Genomic DNA, 20,707 nt, shown 5'->3' with positions numbered 1-20,707 from the left:
ACGGTGTTTGCACATACCCAAGAGCCCTTGTTTTTTGTTGCCGATGTTTAATAGGTTTGGAACTCGTGTTCATTTTGAATGTTTTTTCGATGCCATGTTATGTAGACGATTTCAAAGAATTAACACTGGTACATCCTAACACTTGGTGAGAATGGCCGCATCTGCTTCCGAGATCGAGGACTTCTTAAACGGACCTCTAGTTTCGTGGGTGAGTGATCAACCATCCGTGCCTTTAGTAGTAATAAAATGAGGCGTGAGATTAATTTGTCTGTGGGATACAATTTGTTGGGAGTTGTCACCGTTAGTAATACATTTTTTGTTTATTCATTACGGTGTAGCATATGTACGTTTTTATTGTTTATTTATAGCATACTAATATTTGAGTATCACGTAAACGAAAAGTCTTTCAAGAAATAACAAAGTAAAAGTCGAGTATTGATCTTATTACATAAATAACTATCTATTATTTTTTACTCTTGTTATATATTTGTTAACAATATTATTTAATTCATACAAATATTATAACAATATTATACTTTATTTTTGGCAATAAAAAAGGCTACAATAAATGCTATAATAAGTTGATTATCATAGAAAATATTGTAGTATTAGTATTTGACAGGAGAGATATTTAAAAACAATGATAGTACTTGACCTCTTTTCTCTACTTCTTCTCAGACAAAATAAATTATCAAGAAGTTGATCTATTGTTTTTGATAGAATAACTATGTTATACAATTACACAACTTTCACATTTTATATGTAACATAAGAGCTACTTTGCATACAAATAAAATATAAAAACCAGTTCTGAACACATAATGCAAATATCTCTTGTTATAACAAGAAATTTCATAATATTGTTTTTCATTGTTAGTTATGTTATAAATAAGTAAAAATAAATATAGGCATTATGTGTATCATATTTATTGAGAACTAAGTTATTGAATTAGGAGAATAGAATAATAATAAAATTTGCTTGACATTTGACTGGGCGAGCGAAATGAAAAAAATGTGATACTAAAACCGTAAGAAAAATATATAACGGAAGTCACATAATATCAGTCACACGAGTGTATAATATGACGTTTGTAAAACTAAAATATTACTAGGAAACTTTTTTAAATTATTTATGTAATTTTATACTGTCGACAAAAATTAATAAAGCCATATATTTTTTTATTTCACTTAATAGTTTGAATTATTATTATTATTATTTTGTTCGATTTATTTTAATTTACGGTATTTGTTATTTTCTAAATTACTAAATTTCCTAAATACTTTTATATACTTATTTAAAACGCAATCAACACAATAAAAAAAAAAATCAAGAACTAGAAAATATATATAAAATTCAACATTAATTTTCAAATTGTGTTGCTCCTATACTATCTGAAGAAACTTCGTTCCTACCTGGTGTCCCATGACACCACATAATTTTATTGTTTATATAAACATTTACATATTGCTTTCGAATGAAAAAGGAAACTGTAACTAACATATTGATATTAATTTTCTCTAGCTAAAATCATGTCTACCGGATCCTACAAGTATCAAGGAATACTCCTCTCTTTTCAATGGAGATATCCTACACCATATCTACCTCCAGATTGACCCAGAACCTTCATGTCACATAACCAAGCTTAGTGGCCTTGAAGATCAGGCGCTTATTTTAGGGAGAGTGAAAAACTTTGATGCAATAGTAAAAAATGTAAAAGCTTTGTATGATGAAGAATTGGGAATGACTCTTTTGGTGGTCCCTGAATGTATATGCTTAGGAAAAGCACCTGAAACACGAGAAGGATTGGAAAATATGAAACTTTTATCTCTCTTGCTACTTGGAGCGGCGGTCCAGTGCCCGAACAAAGAGATTTTTATAACAAGGATTAAAGAATTAGATGTCGACCTGCAACATAACATTGTAGAATGCATTAAACAGGTTTGTTGTGTTTTTTTATGTAAATTGATAAGTTAAAGATCCTTAATACTCATGTTAGAAATAATAATCAATCAAACTTCATTAAAAAATAAAATAAAAATGTTTATTAGCCAGATGATAAAAGATATAATATAATAATTGTTAGTAAAAATAAAAATACAAAGATAAAACCTTAATAACTAGTGTTAGTACTTAATAACTAAAAATAACCTTGTAATGTCACACCTATACTCAACTAGAGGATAGTTTCCGCTATCGGCAATGACTCTCAAGACATTGTAGCGGCTGCTGTGCATTCGCCTTAAAAGTGAGCTTGCTTTTTTGGGTAGAATGGCCGGGAAATTGTAGATATTAAGACTAGTAGTAGTTACGACTATTAAGCACCTTTGCATGTATTTTTCCTTATTGAACTCATAGGGGTTCTTATCATTCTTATCATCATATTTAAAATGCCCCTATGAGAATAGTCACCCGTATCAAATTTTATTATCATTAGTACTTGCAGTTACTACATAAAACAACAATTTGAACAAAGTTAACATAATACATATATATATATATATATATATATATATATATATATAATGATTTATAAGGTTTTTAAGATGATTTCATAAGAATTTACTTGACTACAAATACTACTAGATTTACAATACTAGATTACACTACTAGATTTACACTACTAGATTTACATATTAATGGGTAGTCTCTTAGGCATGGTCCATTCATTAATACATAAACTTTATGTTAGGAAACGAGATGATTACATTTTTAGCGTATGCAAAATGTATGTTTGATAAATATGGACAGTCCTTGACTTACTCAGTTGACGACACCATAGATCTAAACTCGTCATTTATAAAAAAATTATATACACAAGTTGAATGTTAGTTTATTATTACTTTCACGGCATTTATGGATTTCAAAATGTTAGAAAAACAAATGTTAATAATATTATAAATCCTTAAATTTGTGAGGATAACAAATAACGTCTGTTTTACACAAAAACTACTGAAGTTATTGTAATAGTATGAATATAAATAGACTTTAGAATAACATATTAAATTACTTTTAGACTATTTATTTTATTGTGAATCGCAAGGCACACTTTAATTTTAAACAACTTAAAGTTAAATAAAATTTTGTCTAGATGGTTTTTCTAAACAATGCTACGGATATAATATATGTAATATATTATGTAGGTTGATGTACAGAACCCCTTGATCTTTACAAAATATATGCAAATTTACATCTGCATTTAATAGTTTTTAATTATTATATTTTCTTATGCCTGATTAATATAGCAACGTATTAGGGTAACATTTTGAGGTTGTGTTAGGCATTACAAGTTGATTGTGCAGAGCCTGGTTCTATAATTTGAGATCTATGATTGATGGTTCTATAATTTGATGCTATATATACTTACTATTTATATTAATTTATAGATATAATGAAATTATAAAACAGTAATTGTTATTTATTAAGTAAAAACTGAATACTGACCACACTTATTGTTAGTGTATTTATTGTATACTAGCGACCCGCCCCGGCTTCGCACGGGTGCAATGCTGATACTAAATATACTACAGAATGTCTTTATTTATAGTGTGAAGCTAGCCTATAGCATGGTTATTAACATAATAACAACAACATTCAAATATGCGTCGTTAGATTACACGTTGTTACAGAATGCGTTAAAGAAATAAAGGTTCACTGCTCGTTCCCCGTAGGTGATATTATGTAGCCTATATGTTGACCCGACTTCTTAATAATATTCGTGCCAATTTTGAAGTAAATCCATGCAGTACTTTTTGAGTTTATCCCAGACATACATAAACTATATTTTTGGCTTCGGTATCGATTGTAGATCACACCCCATATATTCTTTAAAAAAAAATATTTAATGTACAGTTTTGACTTTCCTACCATTTTATTATATGTATAGATGTACTAATGTTATCCAAAATATTTTTTATTAGGTAACGGACATGCAGACAGTCGTCTTAACACCAGATGCAATTGACCTCTTCCAATCGCCAACAATGTTTAATCACATGAGAAGGCTAGCAAAAGAAAGGGACCATTATTTACAAAACTGGGCATCTCTTGTTCTTAATGAAGGATTATGCGAAAATGAAAACGAAAATAAGAATGGAAAAAGTCGATCAACTCAAAATGTTAATCAGAATAATGGAGAAAGTCAACATCTTGCAGTAGAATTAGCAGACTGGAAAGCACGGCTAAGAAAGCAAAGACAGGAACTGTAAGTAATTCTAAACTTAAATACTTTACTAAATACTTGCATTGACTTGACAATTTTTTCGTTTACCTATGTTGTATTTTTTTTTTTTTTTATTTTTTATACCTCCGACATGGGGGTCGGAGCACGTTTTCTGCAATTACTCTTTCATTCCAGTTCTCGCTTTCATGCCTCTCGTACTTTCATGCCGCATACTTGTTCTTTCTTTCATACATCTCTCTCTTACTCGGGGTGGGTTCCCCACTACTATTTGGCCTACTTTATTCTGGTTACCTTACTTATCATTTCTAACTCTAAAGGTAAATGATTACACATAGTTCAGTTTTTATTTTATTTTTTGTTTTAACAGGGCTGTTTTTTCAGTTGTTATTTTGTACATAAAATTTTTATTTGTCTTGGTGATATTATAATTACCATTACAAACTTTTATTAATTTTAACAATCTCTTAACACTACAATTGTTACTCTTATTCTACAGGATCTTAATTCTATGCTTAAAGTTATTTTACAAATTTTTATATTTTTAATTTATACGTGTACTTACTTACTAACAATTTATTTATTAATCTTGATCTTAGGTTTTATTACATTGAAACTTTTAACTAAATACTAAAAACTTACTTGCAAAAAACTGATGACTAATTCCAATGCTAAAAATTTACTACTTAACCTATGCTATCTACCTATATACTTATTATATAGAAATAGCATAATTGCCTGCCTCTTTATTGAAGAGCGACTAATTTAAATGCCTCCGTGTTATATTAAATATAGGACTCGCCACCAAGTTAGCAGACCCTTTGTAGTGTAAGCTGCCCTGTTAACTGGTTGCAGGAGTTCCGTGCGGTAGTCGGCGGCCACATGCTCCCCTCTTGCTCTGCGCGGGTCTTGTTCCGCAACAAACATATAAGTTTCCTCCGAAGCCAGGACCCACGCAGACCGTCCCGCGCGTATCTCGCCAGGGGGCTTGAGACTACTCGTTCGCATGCCACCGCACCTATGTTGTATTAGTAGTCCATGTTATTTCCAAGCAAACACAAATACTGTGTGTTGTTACCTCATAACTTTTTAATGGGTGTACCGATTTCGAAGATTCTTAATATATGACTTTATTATAAGTTAGTAGTGCTTGTCATGTGGTCCCATTTAATTTTTAGCAAGATTTATTTATAAGTTGTTTTTGAGTTATTCCTAATAATACGTATTTAATTGACTTCGACTACGTAGATGATGCTCATTTTATAATAATACTTGTCGATGTAAATTGAAGTCAGTTTTTTTTTTGTTTAAGAACATACATACATATAATCACGCCTCTTTCGCGTAGGGGTAGGCAGAGACCACTTCTTTCCACTTGCTACGATCCTTACATACCTCTTTCATTTCGTCCACTTTCATTGTTCCCTTCATACATGCTCTTCGGTTTAGGGTACTCTTGACCTAACCTTTTTTCAAGACGTCCCTTATTTGGTCTCGGAACGTCCGCCTAGGTCTACCCCTTCCAACCCTTCCATCCACACTCGCCTTATACATTTTTTCCTCAATCGTTCTTCACTCATTCTCTCGACATGACCAAACCATCTGAGCATACCTCATTTTATCTCATATTCTCAATTTTTGTCACTACACCTTCTTCTAGACCACAACGTTTCCTTATCTCACTATTTCTTATCCTGTCACTCAGTTTAACTCCTATCATACTTCTTAACGCTCTCATTTCAACTGCATTTATTCTGCTTTCATGTTTCTTCTGGTATACCCAACTTTCTCTTCCGTACATGAATGTTGGAACCAACACCCCCTCATGCACAGCCAAATGACCCTTGTTAGACACCCTTCGACTGCTCATAAAGGAGTGCAAAGCTCCATTGACTCTGTTTCCTGCATTCACTCTTCTTTCAATATCACTCTCACACTTTCCATCTCTTGTAAACTTTGAACCCAGATACACAAACTCATTCACCTGTTCAATTTGTTCATCTCCAATCATGATATTGCAGTCTGTCACTGCCTCATCTCTTTCAAACATCATCACTTTCGTCTTCTTTACATTCATCTTCATTCCCTTTCTTACAAAAGCTCCACTCATATCCGTTACCATCTCCTGCAACTCCTTGGGCGAAGACGCAAGTAATACTTGATCATCAGCATAGAGAAGACGTTTGACGAGTAACTCATTCATTCTCAACCCATTTTCATTCTCTTTTGAATCTGTCCAACAATTATCCATGAATAGATTAAACAGCCACGGTGACGCTTCACATCCCTGTCTAACACCTTTTTCGATATTAAACCATTCAGTGTATGCCCCATTTATCCTCACACAAGCACTAGAATCCCTATAAAGAGATTGCAATGCTCGTATGAGGACACTGCTCACACCATTCACGGACAATGCTGACACAATTCATTCCTCATCACTCTATCATAGGCCTTTTCTAAATCCACGGACGCGCAATAGACTTTTTTGTTTTTGGCCAAACACTTTTCGGCTATGCACCGCAAAGAAAATACCAGATCCGTACATCCCATTCCCTTTCTAAATCCCGCTTGTACATCCCATACTTTATCGTCTGTTTCATTCACAACCCTCTCAATCAACACTTTTGTATACAATTTACCGACGACGCTGAGGAAGCTTATACCGCAGTAATTCCTGCAGTCCTGCCGTGACCTTTTCCCTTGTACAATGGGACGATTACGGTTTTGCACCAGTCTCCCGATACTTGCCCATTTCGCCAGCACAAATTGAAAAGGCGGTACAGCTGGCTAGCTACTAGGCCATGTCCGGTCTTCAGCATTTCGACGGTAATCCTGTCATACCCTGCAGCCTTACCTAATCTCATACTTTTCAACGCTTTCACTATTTCATCCATGCTTATCTCACTTTCATCACCATTTATACTCTCTTCCATGGAAGGTGCCGTATGTTGTACCTGCACTTCCTCTCTTTCGAACACACTCAAAATAGTCTTTCCATCTCTTTAACACACATTCTTCTCCTTTTATAATGCTCCCATCTTGACTCCTGATTGTACTCAGTTTCGAGGTAGAGGTTTTTCCTCTAGCAGTTTTGATGGATTTCCAGAAAAACTTGGTGTTTGACTGGAAATCTTCAGTGAGCCTTCTATCAAAATCATCCTTTCGTTCTTCTTTCTTTCTAGACACAACTTCTTTCGCCGCTAATTTAATCTTTTATACTTCGTTCTTGCTTCCTTTATCTCGTCATCCGTTGTCTTTTGAACTTTTTGGTTAGCTTTTGTCGCTAACCAATCCAACCACGTTGTCTTCTTTTTTTGCACAGCCTTTTGTACATCTTTATCCATCCACACATTATAGTTCTTTCTTCTTTTCCTTCTTTTAGCTACCCCGCATACCTCAATAGCAACATTCACGACCCCTTTCTTAAATTTATCCCACAAATCTTCAATCACACCTATCTCTTCTAGGCCTTTAAAACTATCTACCTTACCATCCATTCCTCCTCTTACATTCAACGTAGCGAAGCGGCTCTCCATGGGCCACTTTTCGCCTCCGCGAGAAATGAGACGTGATGGTGTACGGATGGGACTGAGGAGTGTTAATTTAAAAAGACGTGTTCATAGCAAAACTGAATGTTTATTACTGACATTTAAATATAAGGCTTATAAGGTATACAACATACCTATACTACATACTTAGAACGTATACAACATACTATACTGCAATGGGTGGCGAACCACATTGCCGCCATTTTGGTTAATTAATTAATTTTTTTCCATGCGTTCCCACGAATAGCAAGGGACCCACAAATAGTTTGTCCACCCCAGCAGAGCCCCGCATGCCAGGGTAAGGGCTCGCTTAATTCTGGGTCGCCCGGTCCCAGGGCAGAGTGGCACGCTAATGACTAGGCTTGCCCCTAGCCACGCATCCATCTGCGCGGCAGACGTTGGATTGGCGGAGAGGGTAGGAATAGGGATAGGTGGTGTGAAAAGGAAGATTGGTAAGTTGGTGTGGGGAATAGGAAATGTAGGATATTACCGCCCAGTGGCAGTGGGTAAGGGATAGGACAGTAATAGCTAGGGAAGCCGGGGTTGCATACCCGTATACTATACCACAACTACCGGACAGGTAATTGGGATGAGTATCCCATGACCGAATATGTATATGTTTAAGAACACGTACGATTATTCGTTTATGATACGATTTATTCACTATTTCTTTTCAGAGAAGAAAAATCGGAACAATTGTCAGAATGTCGAGAAGAATTAGAGCATACCAAGTTAACACTTTCAAAATTACGTGCTGATAGTCAAGAGTGGTTTAATGAAGCAAGAAAAGCAGCAGGGTATAGAGACGAAGTAGATGCTTTGAGAGAAAAGGCAGAGAGATGTGACAGGTATGTGATTTAATAACAATAATTAAAAGTATTACAGATGTTGATCCATATTATGTGTTAGTAAGAATAAACTGTCTAGAATAAGATAAAATAAAGATAGGTTAGTAACAATATAAATAAATTTTATACAGGTTGCTTCCGATGAGATAACAAAAGTTTGTGTATTTTTATCGGATGTACGAAATTTAAAGAAAATGTATGATGTATTTTTATAGGTTAGAACAGGAAATTCAACGATATCGCGACCGATTAGCTGATGCTGAATATTATAAGACTAGAGTAACCGAATTACGAGAAGATAATAAAGCTTTAATGGAAACAAGGGACGCTTTAGAAGAGCAACTGCAAAGGGCTAGAAAAAGGGCCGAGCAATGTTTATCTCTAGAAGCAGCAATGATAAAATTGAAACGAGAGGCTAATGATATTGCATTGGTGAGTTTTATTATTTGATTGTGTCACTAGCGATTTTAAATACTTTTTTAATTCTTTCGGGCCTTCCACGCGGATTTTTACCGTTTTAAATCCCTCCCTGTCCGTTTGTCACTAGAAGTCACATTTCTGATCTCCCTGACAAATATAATGTCACAAAAGCTCGCTGCTCTACCCCTTTCAAATGATATCAATGATTTTAAAATGATATCAGTCAAAATCATTTTATCAATCATTTTTAGATGATATAATATGATTTTATCGTCATAAAAAAAAATTAGGAGCTGTTCAACTATAAAAGAAATCCCGACCAAGTACGAGGCGGACTCGCGCACCGAGGATTCCGCACAAACAAAATTATTAAAAATATTTTTATTATATGATGTAACTAAAAATTAACGCCCGCTTAGCCCGTTAGCCCAATTAGCCCGTTGGCGCAGTTTGTAGTGACCCTGCTTTCTGATCCGGGGGTTGTGGGTTCGATTGTGGGAATCGTCCCGAGTCTGGGTGTAATATACAGGATGTCCCAAAATTCAACGATAAGCCGAGACCGGAGGATAGACCTACCCATGACTACTTGGGAAAACAAAAGAAAAATAATATATCTCAATTTTTTTTAAGTTGCAAAAAAAACGAGTTTCTTCAAAAATTTTGACCTGTGATGATAATTTTCACTACCATGACCACAAATTTTTAAATAGTTCTGTTTTTTTTTTTATAGGCAACCTGAAAAGCATAACTATCTACCATAATCATTAAAAATTCCAAAATGCTTCCAGTTTTTTTATAAAAATTAATCAAATGTATTTTTTTCCCTACATTTTTTTAAGATTTTTACTTTTAATCAACTTTAACTCATCGTGGTGTAAAAAAAATTACGAACACTCCCATGGCAAGTTTTTTTAAAAAGATGACGTAACTAACCAAGTTTCCAAAATGGTCTAATATTCTCGGAAAACCAGCCACCAAAAAAATAATATGCGTACTAGTTCTAAACAAGAACCAAATTAAATAAATTGTAGTTGACAGTTATACCACTAATAATCACTTTTAATAATAATAATTACTTTTACTACGTGCCCAAAACAGGTTCTAGTTACAATTTCGGGGAATTTGAATGGGGTATACAGACCTAAGAAGTTAGAGAGAGATAGATAGAGATATTTACGTTAAACAGAAGAATAAGATAGGAAAACCAGCAAAAAAAATTGTGCCTTTTATTTCTTGTTTAGAAATGACATTTGGGTCTAAATGACAGTCGTGTATATATTTATTATATCGTGTATATATTTTATATATATATATATATATATGTACTATTTATAAGTATGTTTATCGAATAAAAATGTATATTCCGTTTTTTCGGAAGAGTCTTATTTGGTAAGCAAACCCCAGTCAATCTTAATTCACGTTTTTTCCACATTTATCACTCACTTTACAACACATTAGCCTACGCACATTTGTAAAACTCCATTTACTATTTATTTTAGTAAAAATAAATATCAATTTATCATTTTAAACACATAATAATACTGTTTGCTCGCAAACGAAAAAAAAAACCGACTTCAATTACATCTAGGGTTGCCAACCATACTTTATAATAAAGTATTTTACTTTATTTTTGGTAAATATACTTTATACTTTTGCATACAAATAAAGTATATGAAAATACTTTATTTTCAATCTTTACTGTGATGCGTGAAACAAGATACTCATTATGGGTACTTAACTATTTAACGGTACACATAAGGTAAAACGGATGATGGAAAGGATTTAAAATTACTGAACGAAATGTTAGATGACAGATGTGGTGTTTTGAATGTGACAGGACAGGTGACAATCTGACATTTGTCACAGATGTCACTACTCACTATCAACGATATTGTAGAAAAATTGACCGTTGGCTTTGTTTATATGCAGTTAAGGAATCAATGGTTGGAAAAATTGTTTGACCTTAGCGAAGATAACTGGCTTTCAATACTCCCTAACGTGTCCTTAAAAAATGCGGTTAAATTTGAAAATTTTGAAATGATAATTATAAAAACTAAATTACAAGACGGATTAAATGTTAAGATGCAGGATATATATTCCGAATGTATAAGACAAAAAAAAATCACTAATGATGATAAAAAAATTTCAGTGAAAAGTACAGTTGAAAAATGGCAATATATACTTAAAAATGCACCTGATAGCTTACCAAATATAAAAAAAAATTCTTACTTACTTTCTGTTCCCACTACTTAAGCTTTTACTGAAAGGGTTTTTTTAGTAATGAATCTAAAGTAGCGAGAAGAGAGAAATATAGCGTCAATAAATTTAATTAGAAACGAATTTTTATTTATATAAATTTAAATAATGATTTTTAAACAAGTTTGAAACATTTAAATATAACAAAAAATTGTTAGCATGTGCTAAAGGCACACAAAAATACGTTTTTAAAGCAATAAAAACATAAAATTTAAAAAATACTTTTTTTTTCTTCCAAATACTTTATTTTTTCCTATCCAAACCATTTTATACGTTTTTTTTTGTCAAAAAAAGTTGGCAACCCTAATTACATCGACGAGTAATACAACGTAGATCGACGAAAAAATGGTCAAGTAACAACGCATTATCAAAGATTACTCAAAAAGTAGTTATCAGATCGGCTGCCCAATTTCAAAACATAGTAAGGGACAAATTTTGCGAAATCGTTTTTTTTGCATTTTACGTTCCAATGGAGTCGTGTGAATATGATTCGATTGATATATTCCAATAATTTTATTTTTGTTACTTACTATGTTTTGAAATTGGGCAGCCGAGATCTCGATGAAATTTAAATGTTACCACATGATAAACACCGGCTTTCGATTAAATTAAAAATCATTAAAATCGGTACACCTAATAAAAAGTTATTGCGGATTTTCAAGAAGTTCCCTCGATTTTTCTCGGATCCCATCATCAGATCCTGGTTTCCTTATCATGGTACTAAACTAAAGATATCTTCTTTCCTACAAAAAAAAAAGAATTACTAAAATCGGTACATCCAGTAGAAAGTTATGCGGTATAATACAACGTAGGTCGACGAAAAAAGCGTCAAGTAAAAACGCATTATTAGATATAGCTCGAAAAGTAGTTGTTAGATCTCAAATAAATTTAAATGGGACCAATTGGCACACACCACCTTTCGATTAAAAGAAAATTTGTCGAAATCGCTCCACCCAGTCAAAAGTTCTGATGTAACATACATAAAAAAAAATACAGTCGAATTGAGAACCTCCTCCTTTTTTGGAAGTCGGTTAAAAACGACTAAAATACGAATTCCGAGAGTACAGATAACTAATATTTTTGAATATGACATTTCAATATATTTTTTTAAAAGGCAAATAGGGATGTGGTCATAATATTTTTAGAGGTGAATGAGTATAAGTGAATGAACAGCAAGAGCGATAAAATAGGCCATGTTCTTTACCTATATTTTAAATGTTCACGAATTATAATTTGTTAAATAAAGTTACCGTAAAGCGATTTCTTTTAAATTTGTTTTTTGTTATTTATTGTTATTTTTTCTTTTTTTAATATTGAGCGCAAGAAAAACCTTATAAAATATTGCAAATGTCAATCTTTTATGGTAAAGTCCCGAGTAGAAAATTTTTCGTGTTCCTTAGAAGGACCGGACCGGGCATGCCTGATCTGGACTGGATAAGGTATGTAACGCAGATGATTTGTCTGGACCTGATCCAGTATGCCTTACCATACTTGATTATATTTTTAATCAGGCTATCCTGATCTGGACCAGACCGGGTCATGATACAGCTTGCCGGATCTGGCATGCCTCATTATATCCTGATCCGATCCACATACATGGTCCGGTTCAGCCTGACCTTTTTTCTAGTCGGGGTGTTCATTGTGGGTGGGTGTGGTTTTATTTTATATTATGAATATATCTGAATATCAATTTCACCCTGAACATTTTTAGCGCTATCCCATATAGTATACCACATAGCAATGGCATAAAAGTTTACTGTAGTTCACAGGATTTTTTTTGAGATTTTAGGATGAGACTTAGGATTACCCAATGAGAACTTCATGGAGAACAGTTATATTCGTCCTTTTTTTAGATATTAGAGAGAGTGTACCGCCGGCGCAAGGTTTTTTATTCATAGTAAATACAAATAATGTGACAATAATATTAATAGGGTCGACTTTTTTTCTAGACACAGGCGGCCATTATATATTTTGTTGTAAATTTTATTTTTGACGTTTTTTACCGACCATTTCACATAAACGAAATATAAATTTGTTGCCTTTTATGCTCGATGCTCAATTAATATTTTTCTTTTTTTTTTCGTAATTCTGTACCTCTACTAATTCTTAGCAAAAATATTCAATATATTATTAGGGTTTGAAATAATTTTAGCAATATGTTAGCGTTAAATAATTGAACATAAAATGAATTTTATATTCGTCTATGGCTTATTAATATTGTTCATTCATTTGCTCTTTGTGTCACTTTACTATACTTACAATATTACTCTATTGTCTGTGGTCGGAAGTACGCCATATTTGTTTACTATTTAAGACTATTCCAAAAAAATAGAATATAGCTATACCAATCGGCTGTTACCTATAACACAAGCATTAAGTTGCTTACTTTAGGAACAGACGACCGTGTGTGTGTTGTGTAAATATTTATTTGTTTATATTTAATGCTTTTTGCAATTTTTCCTTTATCTGTGCTATTAGACGTTGCTTCGTACAAAATTTTAAGATTTTTAACGACGTCCAAAGACGTAACAGGTTGTCGATTCCACTTTTTTTTTAATGTGCTACCTAGTAACTTTTTACTGCGTGTACCGATTTAGATAATTCTTCTTTCTTAAATTTGAAGCGAGATCTGACGAGTACTTTTTAACCGACTTCCAAAAAAGGAGGAGGTTCTCAATTCGACTGTATTTTTTTTTTTTTTTTATGTATGTTACATCAGAACTTTTGACCAGGTAGACCGATTTCGACAAATTTTGTTTTAATCGAAAGGTGGTGTGTGCCGATTGGTCCCATTTAAATTTATTTGAGATCTAACAACTTCTTTTCGAATTATATCTAATAATGCGTTTTTACTTGACGCTTTTTTCGTCGACCTACGTTGTATTATACCACATAACTTTCTACTGGGTGTACCGATTTTAATAATTCTTTTTTTGTTGGAAAGGGGATATCCCTAGTTTGGTACCATGATAAGGAAACCAGGATCTGATGATGGGATCCCAGAGAAATCGAGGGTAACTCTTGAAAATCCGCAATAACTTTTTACTGGGTGTATCGATTTTGATAATTTTTACTTTAATCAAAAGCTGATGTTTATCATGTGGTCACATATAAATTTTATCGAGATCTGATAACTACTTTTTGATTAATCTTTGATAACGCGTATTTACTTGACATTATTTTCGTCACCTTACGTTGTATTATACCTCGTAACTTTTTACTGGGTGCACCGATTTTGACGTTTCTTATATAAATTAAAAGCTACTATTCGTCACGTGGTCCCATTCAAATTTAATTGAGATTTGATTAGTAATTTGTGAGTTATATCTAATATTGCGTATTTACTTGACGGTTTTTTCGTCACCCTACGTTGTATTATACGTTATATCTTTTTACTGGGTGCACTGATTTTGATCTTTTTTGTATAAATCATAAGGTAATACTTGTCATGTCGTTCGTTTTAAATATGATTGAGATATAATGAGCAATTTTTGAGTAATCTTTGATGACACGTATTTACATGACGATGTTAAGACGACTGTGGTCCTGTTCAATACTTTGCCACAACGCCATCTATCAAAATTTAATGAAATTACTTCGTTCACTATCGATCAAATTACAATATTCTACCACTAGAGTAGAGAGTAGCAGTTTATTCGTTATAAATATATTTGAGCTTTTAATTTTTGAGTTATCGCTAATACTGGGTATTTACTTGGCTATTTTACGTCGACCAACGTTATATTAACCTCATTACTATTTTACTGGGTGGACCGATATCGATGATTCTTTTTTTAATCGATAGGTGGTGCTTGTCATGTGGTCCCATTTAAATATAATTGAGATTTGACTCGAACTTTTTGAGCTATATCTGATATGGCGTATTTACTTGACTGTTTTTGGAGTTTTCTCCTTAAGAATCGATTTTCATTTAAGGCCCCGGAAAGAAAAAATTGAACAGTAAAATCTACTGAACGAATGACCTTGTTAGAGATGGCGTTCAGACGTTTTCTAATAACGCAATTAGGTTCCGATAGATGGCCTTATTGGATTCATTTATTTACAATTTGATATAGTAATAATATATTTCTTAGACTAGTAAGCCTTTTTGTGCCTATTTAGACAGTTGATCTGAAGGGGTAAACTCCAGTCGTGCATCGGAGCTGTGTGAAAACATGAACATTACATATTTTTAATAAAAAAGACATAAACCGTAATTCAATATAAATCTGCTTCAACTAAAAAACCCGCCGTAATAAGCGATGTCAGCGCTTCGCGTGAATCGGCGACGGGCCTTTTATGAAATTTCTGCCTACAATCGCTAACAAAATGTTAGAAATAACAGTAGAACATTATATAATTCTACAATTTTATAATGTCGCGTTATATGGAATACGAACAAAGTATTACTATTTTTTCGTCGATCTACGTTGTATTACTCTTCGATGTAATTGAAGTCGGTTTTTTTTTTCGTTTGCGAGCAAACACAATTATTGAGTTATCTTCTAATAATGCGCATTAAATTGACGATTTTACCGACTACCTATCGTATTACTTATCGATGTAATTGAAGTCCGTTTTTTGGCAAGTAAGCACAATATATTATATCTATAACAAATTGTGTTAACATTATTTTAATTTTAGGAAAGAGATGCAGATCAACAGAAAATTCAGGAACTGATTGAGGAAAATAATCATTTGCAATACATAACAAAATCTGTTTTAAGTGAAAGCAACAACAGTAACTTAGACACTGATAATGAATGTGAGAATACTTTAGAATCGGGCGAAAATAGTTTGTCTGAACAATTAACAAGTAACGCACAAGCAAGAGCTTTAAAACTTGAATTAGAAAATAAAAGATTACTCTCTACAATTGACAGTCTGAGAGAACAATCACTACTTGAGAGTAGTGACAAAGTATTAGAATTAGAGAAAGAAAAAAAGAGATTAACTCTTAAATGTGATCAGTTACAAGAAAATTGTAACAGGCTGAAGCAACAAAATTCTGAACTGGAAGAAGTATTCAAAAATGCATTAGAAGAAAATAGAAAACTACAAGATTCCTTAGATAATCAAAAATCTTTTATCGACAGGCAGGCAATTGATAGGGATTCGGAGAAGAACAAACTACAAGACTTCGAAAGGCACCTGGAGTCTTTAACTAAAGACAAACAAAGAATACAAATGTTGTGTGATTCAATACAAAGAAGGGCCGATGATCTTGAAAAAACATTAGATGCCAGAACAAAAGAATTAAATGTCGTCAAACCTGAAGCTGAAAAAGTAACTCGTTTAATTATACAAACTGAAGAACTTAAAACAAAACTAACTTACAGTGAAAAAGAAACCCACAATTTACAAAGAGAAGTTACAAAGTTAAGAGAAGCAGTTGAAGAAAAAGATGTCACACTAGACACCATTACTACTGAAATAGAACTTAAAAACAAAGAAATAGAACGATTAACTAGGCAATTAGATATTAATCAATCGCTAACTAGTAGACTTCAAGATTTAGAACAAAAGACGCAAGAGTTAAAGTCAAATAAGAAAGTAGATGCTGAAACTATACAAACTCTTCAAAAAGATCTGATCTTGGAAAAAGTTAATTTTGATAAGTTAAGAAATTGTATGGACAAATTGGGAATTAATACATCAGAGGTGTTATCCAAGGACGCAAGTATTGAAGAATTGTTAGAAAAAATTGTTGCAAATGTAGATCATGAAGCATTGATATCTGAAATTATTTCGAAAGCGAGTTTCTTTAATGCTGTTCCATGTAATTGTAATAATAAAGAGAAGCCAGATATCGATGAAAATGTAGTGAATCCTCAAATTGAACAATTGACTGCAGACTTAACCGCGTTACAAGTTTCTTTAGAAAATTGCCAAGCAGAGAATGCTAAGCTACAGGTGAATGTGGCGACGCTAAATTCGCAAAATGGTTCTCTTATTTCACAACAAATGACTCTACAACTTGCCAATAGTCAATTGGCAGCAGAAAAAGAAGAAATAATTAAACAACTGGAAGTTTTGAAAGACAAACAAGATAACCTTTTACGTGACCAAGTAGCTTTGCAAACTCTGCATGAGCAGTTAAACACAGAATATGAAACGTTACTTAGTGAAAAAGAACCTGTCAAAGCAGTAATTAAAGATTTAAAACTTGAAAACAGGGAGTTAAAAGAAAAACTAACTACTTATGAAAAGAAGATATCAGACTTTGAACTAGAGCGGGAGAACTTAAAGATTGAGTCACGTAACTTAACAAATTTAAGAGCTGAACATTCTAAATTAAAGGAAGATTTTAGAAATTTATTTACTGCCAGTGATAGATTGAAAAATGAATATAGAAATATGCAAGAAGAATACAGAAATATTCGAAGTGAAGTAGCACAATTAAAGTTAAGGAATACAGAAATTTCTGGTGAAATTAATACTAAATCGGAAATTATTACTAGCATGGAGTTGGAAATGAGCAAAACAAATCAACATTGTGAAATGTTGATTCAGATGAACAAAAGCTTAGATGCCGATAGAAGATCGTTAATGGATCACGTTTCTCAACTTCTTACACAATATCACGAATTGTTAGCACATTCTCTAAAAGATAAACAACACTACCACGAGGAGGAAAAGATGTTTGCAGACAGAGTAAATGCTTTATGTAGACAAAAAGAAAAATTGGAAGAAAAAATTATGGAACATTATAAAAAACTTGATAATTGTACACCAAAAAGACGAGGTTTTGGAGCATCATTCGTAAAGAGGGTACGTAAAGCCGGAACAGATTTGATTAACAAAGTTCCTACCAGAAGCAATAAAAGAATAGATGATGCTAATCGTTCAAAGTCGCAATTGACTTTAGCTGGCTCCGAATCCGGGGAATCTGATCCAGGTAGTCAAGATTTGGAAAAATTATCGAAAGTTTCAGACCAAGATCAAGGATCTTCTAATCCAAGTGTCGAGTCACCTAGACACAGTTCTGACTTGAGTTTTAGAAGATTTGAAGATAACATAATAAAGAAATCTGATAACGTGGAAATGACAGGCTCTATTCATAGCCTCGACCCAATAAGAACGGGCAGCGAAGGCAATTTTGTTCGAAGGTTGTCGGCAGCTTCAATCCATAGTGGGGGAGGCGACGATGCTTTAATTCGAGCATCTCTACGAAGGCGACCTCATAAAGCAGTGCAGTCTTCACACCGAAATAGTTATCAAGGCATAGAGGGCGAATCAACCTTGCCTGCAGGTAAATTATATTTGAACTAAAATTAATTTTTTTCTCAAATATGAAAAATGATTATCAGTATATGGGTTTAATTCATTAAGTATATTATTATGATAGCTTAATAAAAAAATATAACTTTTCATGATATATTTTACTATAATATTGCCGTTTCCATTTGTTAATTAGTTAATTATGTATTTATCAATTTTGTTGTTAAAATTGTGTGTCACTCGTAAATAATCTCACACATACGTGGTCATGTTTTGCGACACAATTTACTATAATTTTTGTATAAAATTTCAGCGTCGACTCCATCTCCAGTATTCGGAACTGCCGGAACACGTCGTACAGTATATTTAGCCGATGATAATCCAGATGTCACTATAAACAACAAACCTCAAAGTACTCCTGTCAAGGAAAATCCAACTTACTTGGTTTACAATAGAATTTCAACAGTTATTGGTGATGGAGCTTGTCAGAGTAACAGCGATAGGTCAATGGAGCATCATCAACCTCGGTCTATGGAAGAAAATATGTCAGAGCGAGAAGATTTGAGAAACGATAAACGGACAGTAAGTCGTAATGAAAAGACCGACAACTCTAAAGAAACAGCTATTTGGTATGAATACGGGTGTGTATAATGTTTTCATTACATACATAAGTATAGAAATAAATTACATAAGACAAAAATAGTTGTGTGATGTAATGGATAGACTGATGGAAAGCCTTGAGTAACAAAAAGATTGTGATTGAGTAATATTTGGCCTTAGTACATATAAATGGATCATAATTATTAAATAGCAGTATTAATTCGGCATTTATTTTAAACAATTCAATAATGTATGTTGATGGTAAAGACATAATTTTATCTTTTTCAATTTATATAATATGTTAATTGTGCAGTTTTATTTTTATTTATTATTTACACGACATAGTAATTTTGAGGCTAAAGTATACATTTTTTATGGGTTTATGTGTGATTGTAATGTGATCAAATGCGTAATATTGAGAGATATAATTTTATATGAATTATCTGTGACATAGTATCACATTGAGGATTGCCTTGCCAGTGATCTGTGACAATATAATAAAATTGCACATAGCCGCAATCTTTCAGTGAAATAATTTTTTGAACTTATTACTCAGTATTTAAATTAGACATAATTTGTGATTTATTCTGAGATTTTTTATAAGAAACCAGACATATTTTATGCATTATTTTAATGATTTTTAACGAGTGTTCACAGACAAAAATATGAATCCCAGTTTACCTTTAAGTAAATTTATTATTCTTAAGTAAAAGTTAAATGTCTTTAGTTGCTCTAGCTAATATAACATAATGATATTTTCGAATTACTAACATATTAAACATTATGTGATAATGTAAAACATAATGCATTTATTCTATACTATTGCAGTTATAATCACAATTGAATTAGTATCAATTTAGGAAGTATAAGACAAAACAATATCCACTGAGTAGGTCAAATATATCACATTTTAGTACAAAATATTATTATTATTTAAAATAAGTGAGTATTAATACCATTTATATTTTTTATCTGATGATTTTTTTTTAATGATACAAAAACCAATTGATTTTTTTATATAAGTTTGTGTTGTGTGTTATTGTAGTATATATTAGTTTTTACTTTTCAAAAGAGATTAAACATTATTATAGACTGATAACAATAATATAAGTTAACAATCCGCAATTGCTATACTATACATTTTTTATTAGAATAAATAAAACACTAATTGATATTATGAAAATATTAAGATAATTCAAATGACTTTTGGACATCACAAGATTCAATTTGAAATAAACTACAATAAGCACCTTCAGTTTCAAAGATAAGAATCGGTACTACGATATGGTGCTCTGCTTTACTTATATTTAGCAAATAATTGCTATGTTATTATATCGCAAAGTGAACTTTTTAATGAATTTGTATTATATAGTCGTACTTAATAATCGCCTCTCACCGAATTACGTAATTACTTAGCACACTTCTTTCTAATAAAACATCGAAATACTTCTTTATAGTTTTATTTTGCCTAACCCTTTAGCTTTTTAGATTACATTGTCATTTATTGCCATGAATCTGAAGAAGATATGTGAGAAGTAAATTGTTCCAATTATAATAAACATTATGAATTTCTTTTCTTCATTTAAAGCTTAAAAACTGAGTAACGGTATCTCTTAAATTTACAATAATTCCAT

The 20,707-nt window shown here is 32.4% G+C and overlaps 1 protein-coding gene across 1 annotated transcript; it reads left to right on the top strand.

Annotated features, from left to right (window-relative positions):
• Positions 1 to 139: 139 nt before the first annotated feature.
• LOC123658488 (girdin) lies at positions 140 to 19,994 on the top strand. Its single transcript, XM_045593896.1, has 7 exons — positions 140 to 208; positions 1,522 to 1,938; positions 3,918 to 4,201; positions 8,406 to 8,576; positions 8,792 to 9,008; positions 15,897 to 18,504; positions 18,787 to 19,994. The coding sequence occupies exons 1-7, from the start codon at positions 152 to 154 to the stop codon at positions 19,122 to 19,124; spliced, it is 4,092 nt and encodes a 1,363-aa protein (XP_045449852.1). The 5' UTR covers positions 140 to 151; the 3' UTR covers positions 19,125 to 19,994.
• The last annotated feature ends 713 nt before the right edge of the window (positions 19,995 to 20,707 follow it).

This window comes from Melitaea cinxia, chromosome 12 (genome assembly GCF_905220565.1).
Source record: "Melitaea cinxia chromosome 12, ilMelCinx1.1, whole genome shotgun sequence".
Taxonomy (NCBI): Eukaryota; Metazoa; Arthropoda; class Insecta; order Lepidoptera; family Nymphalidae; genus Melitaea; species Melitaea cinxia.
This window is presented reverse-complemented; position numbering and strand designations above follow the sequence as displayed.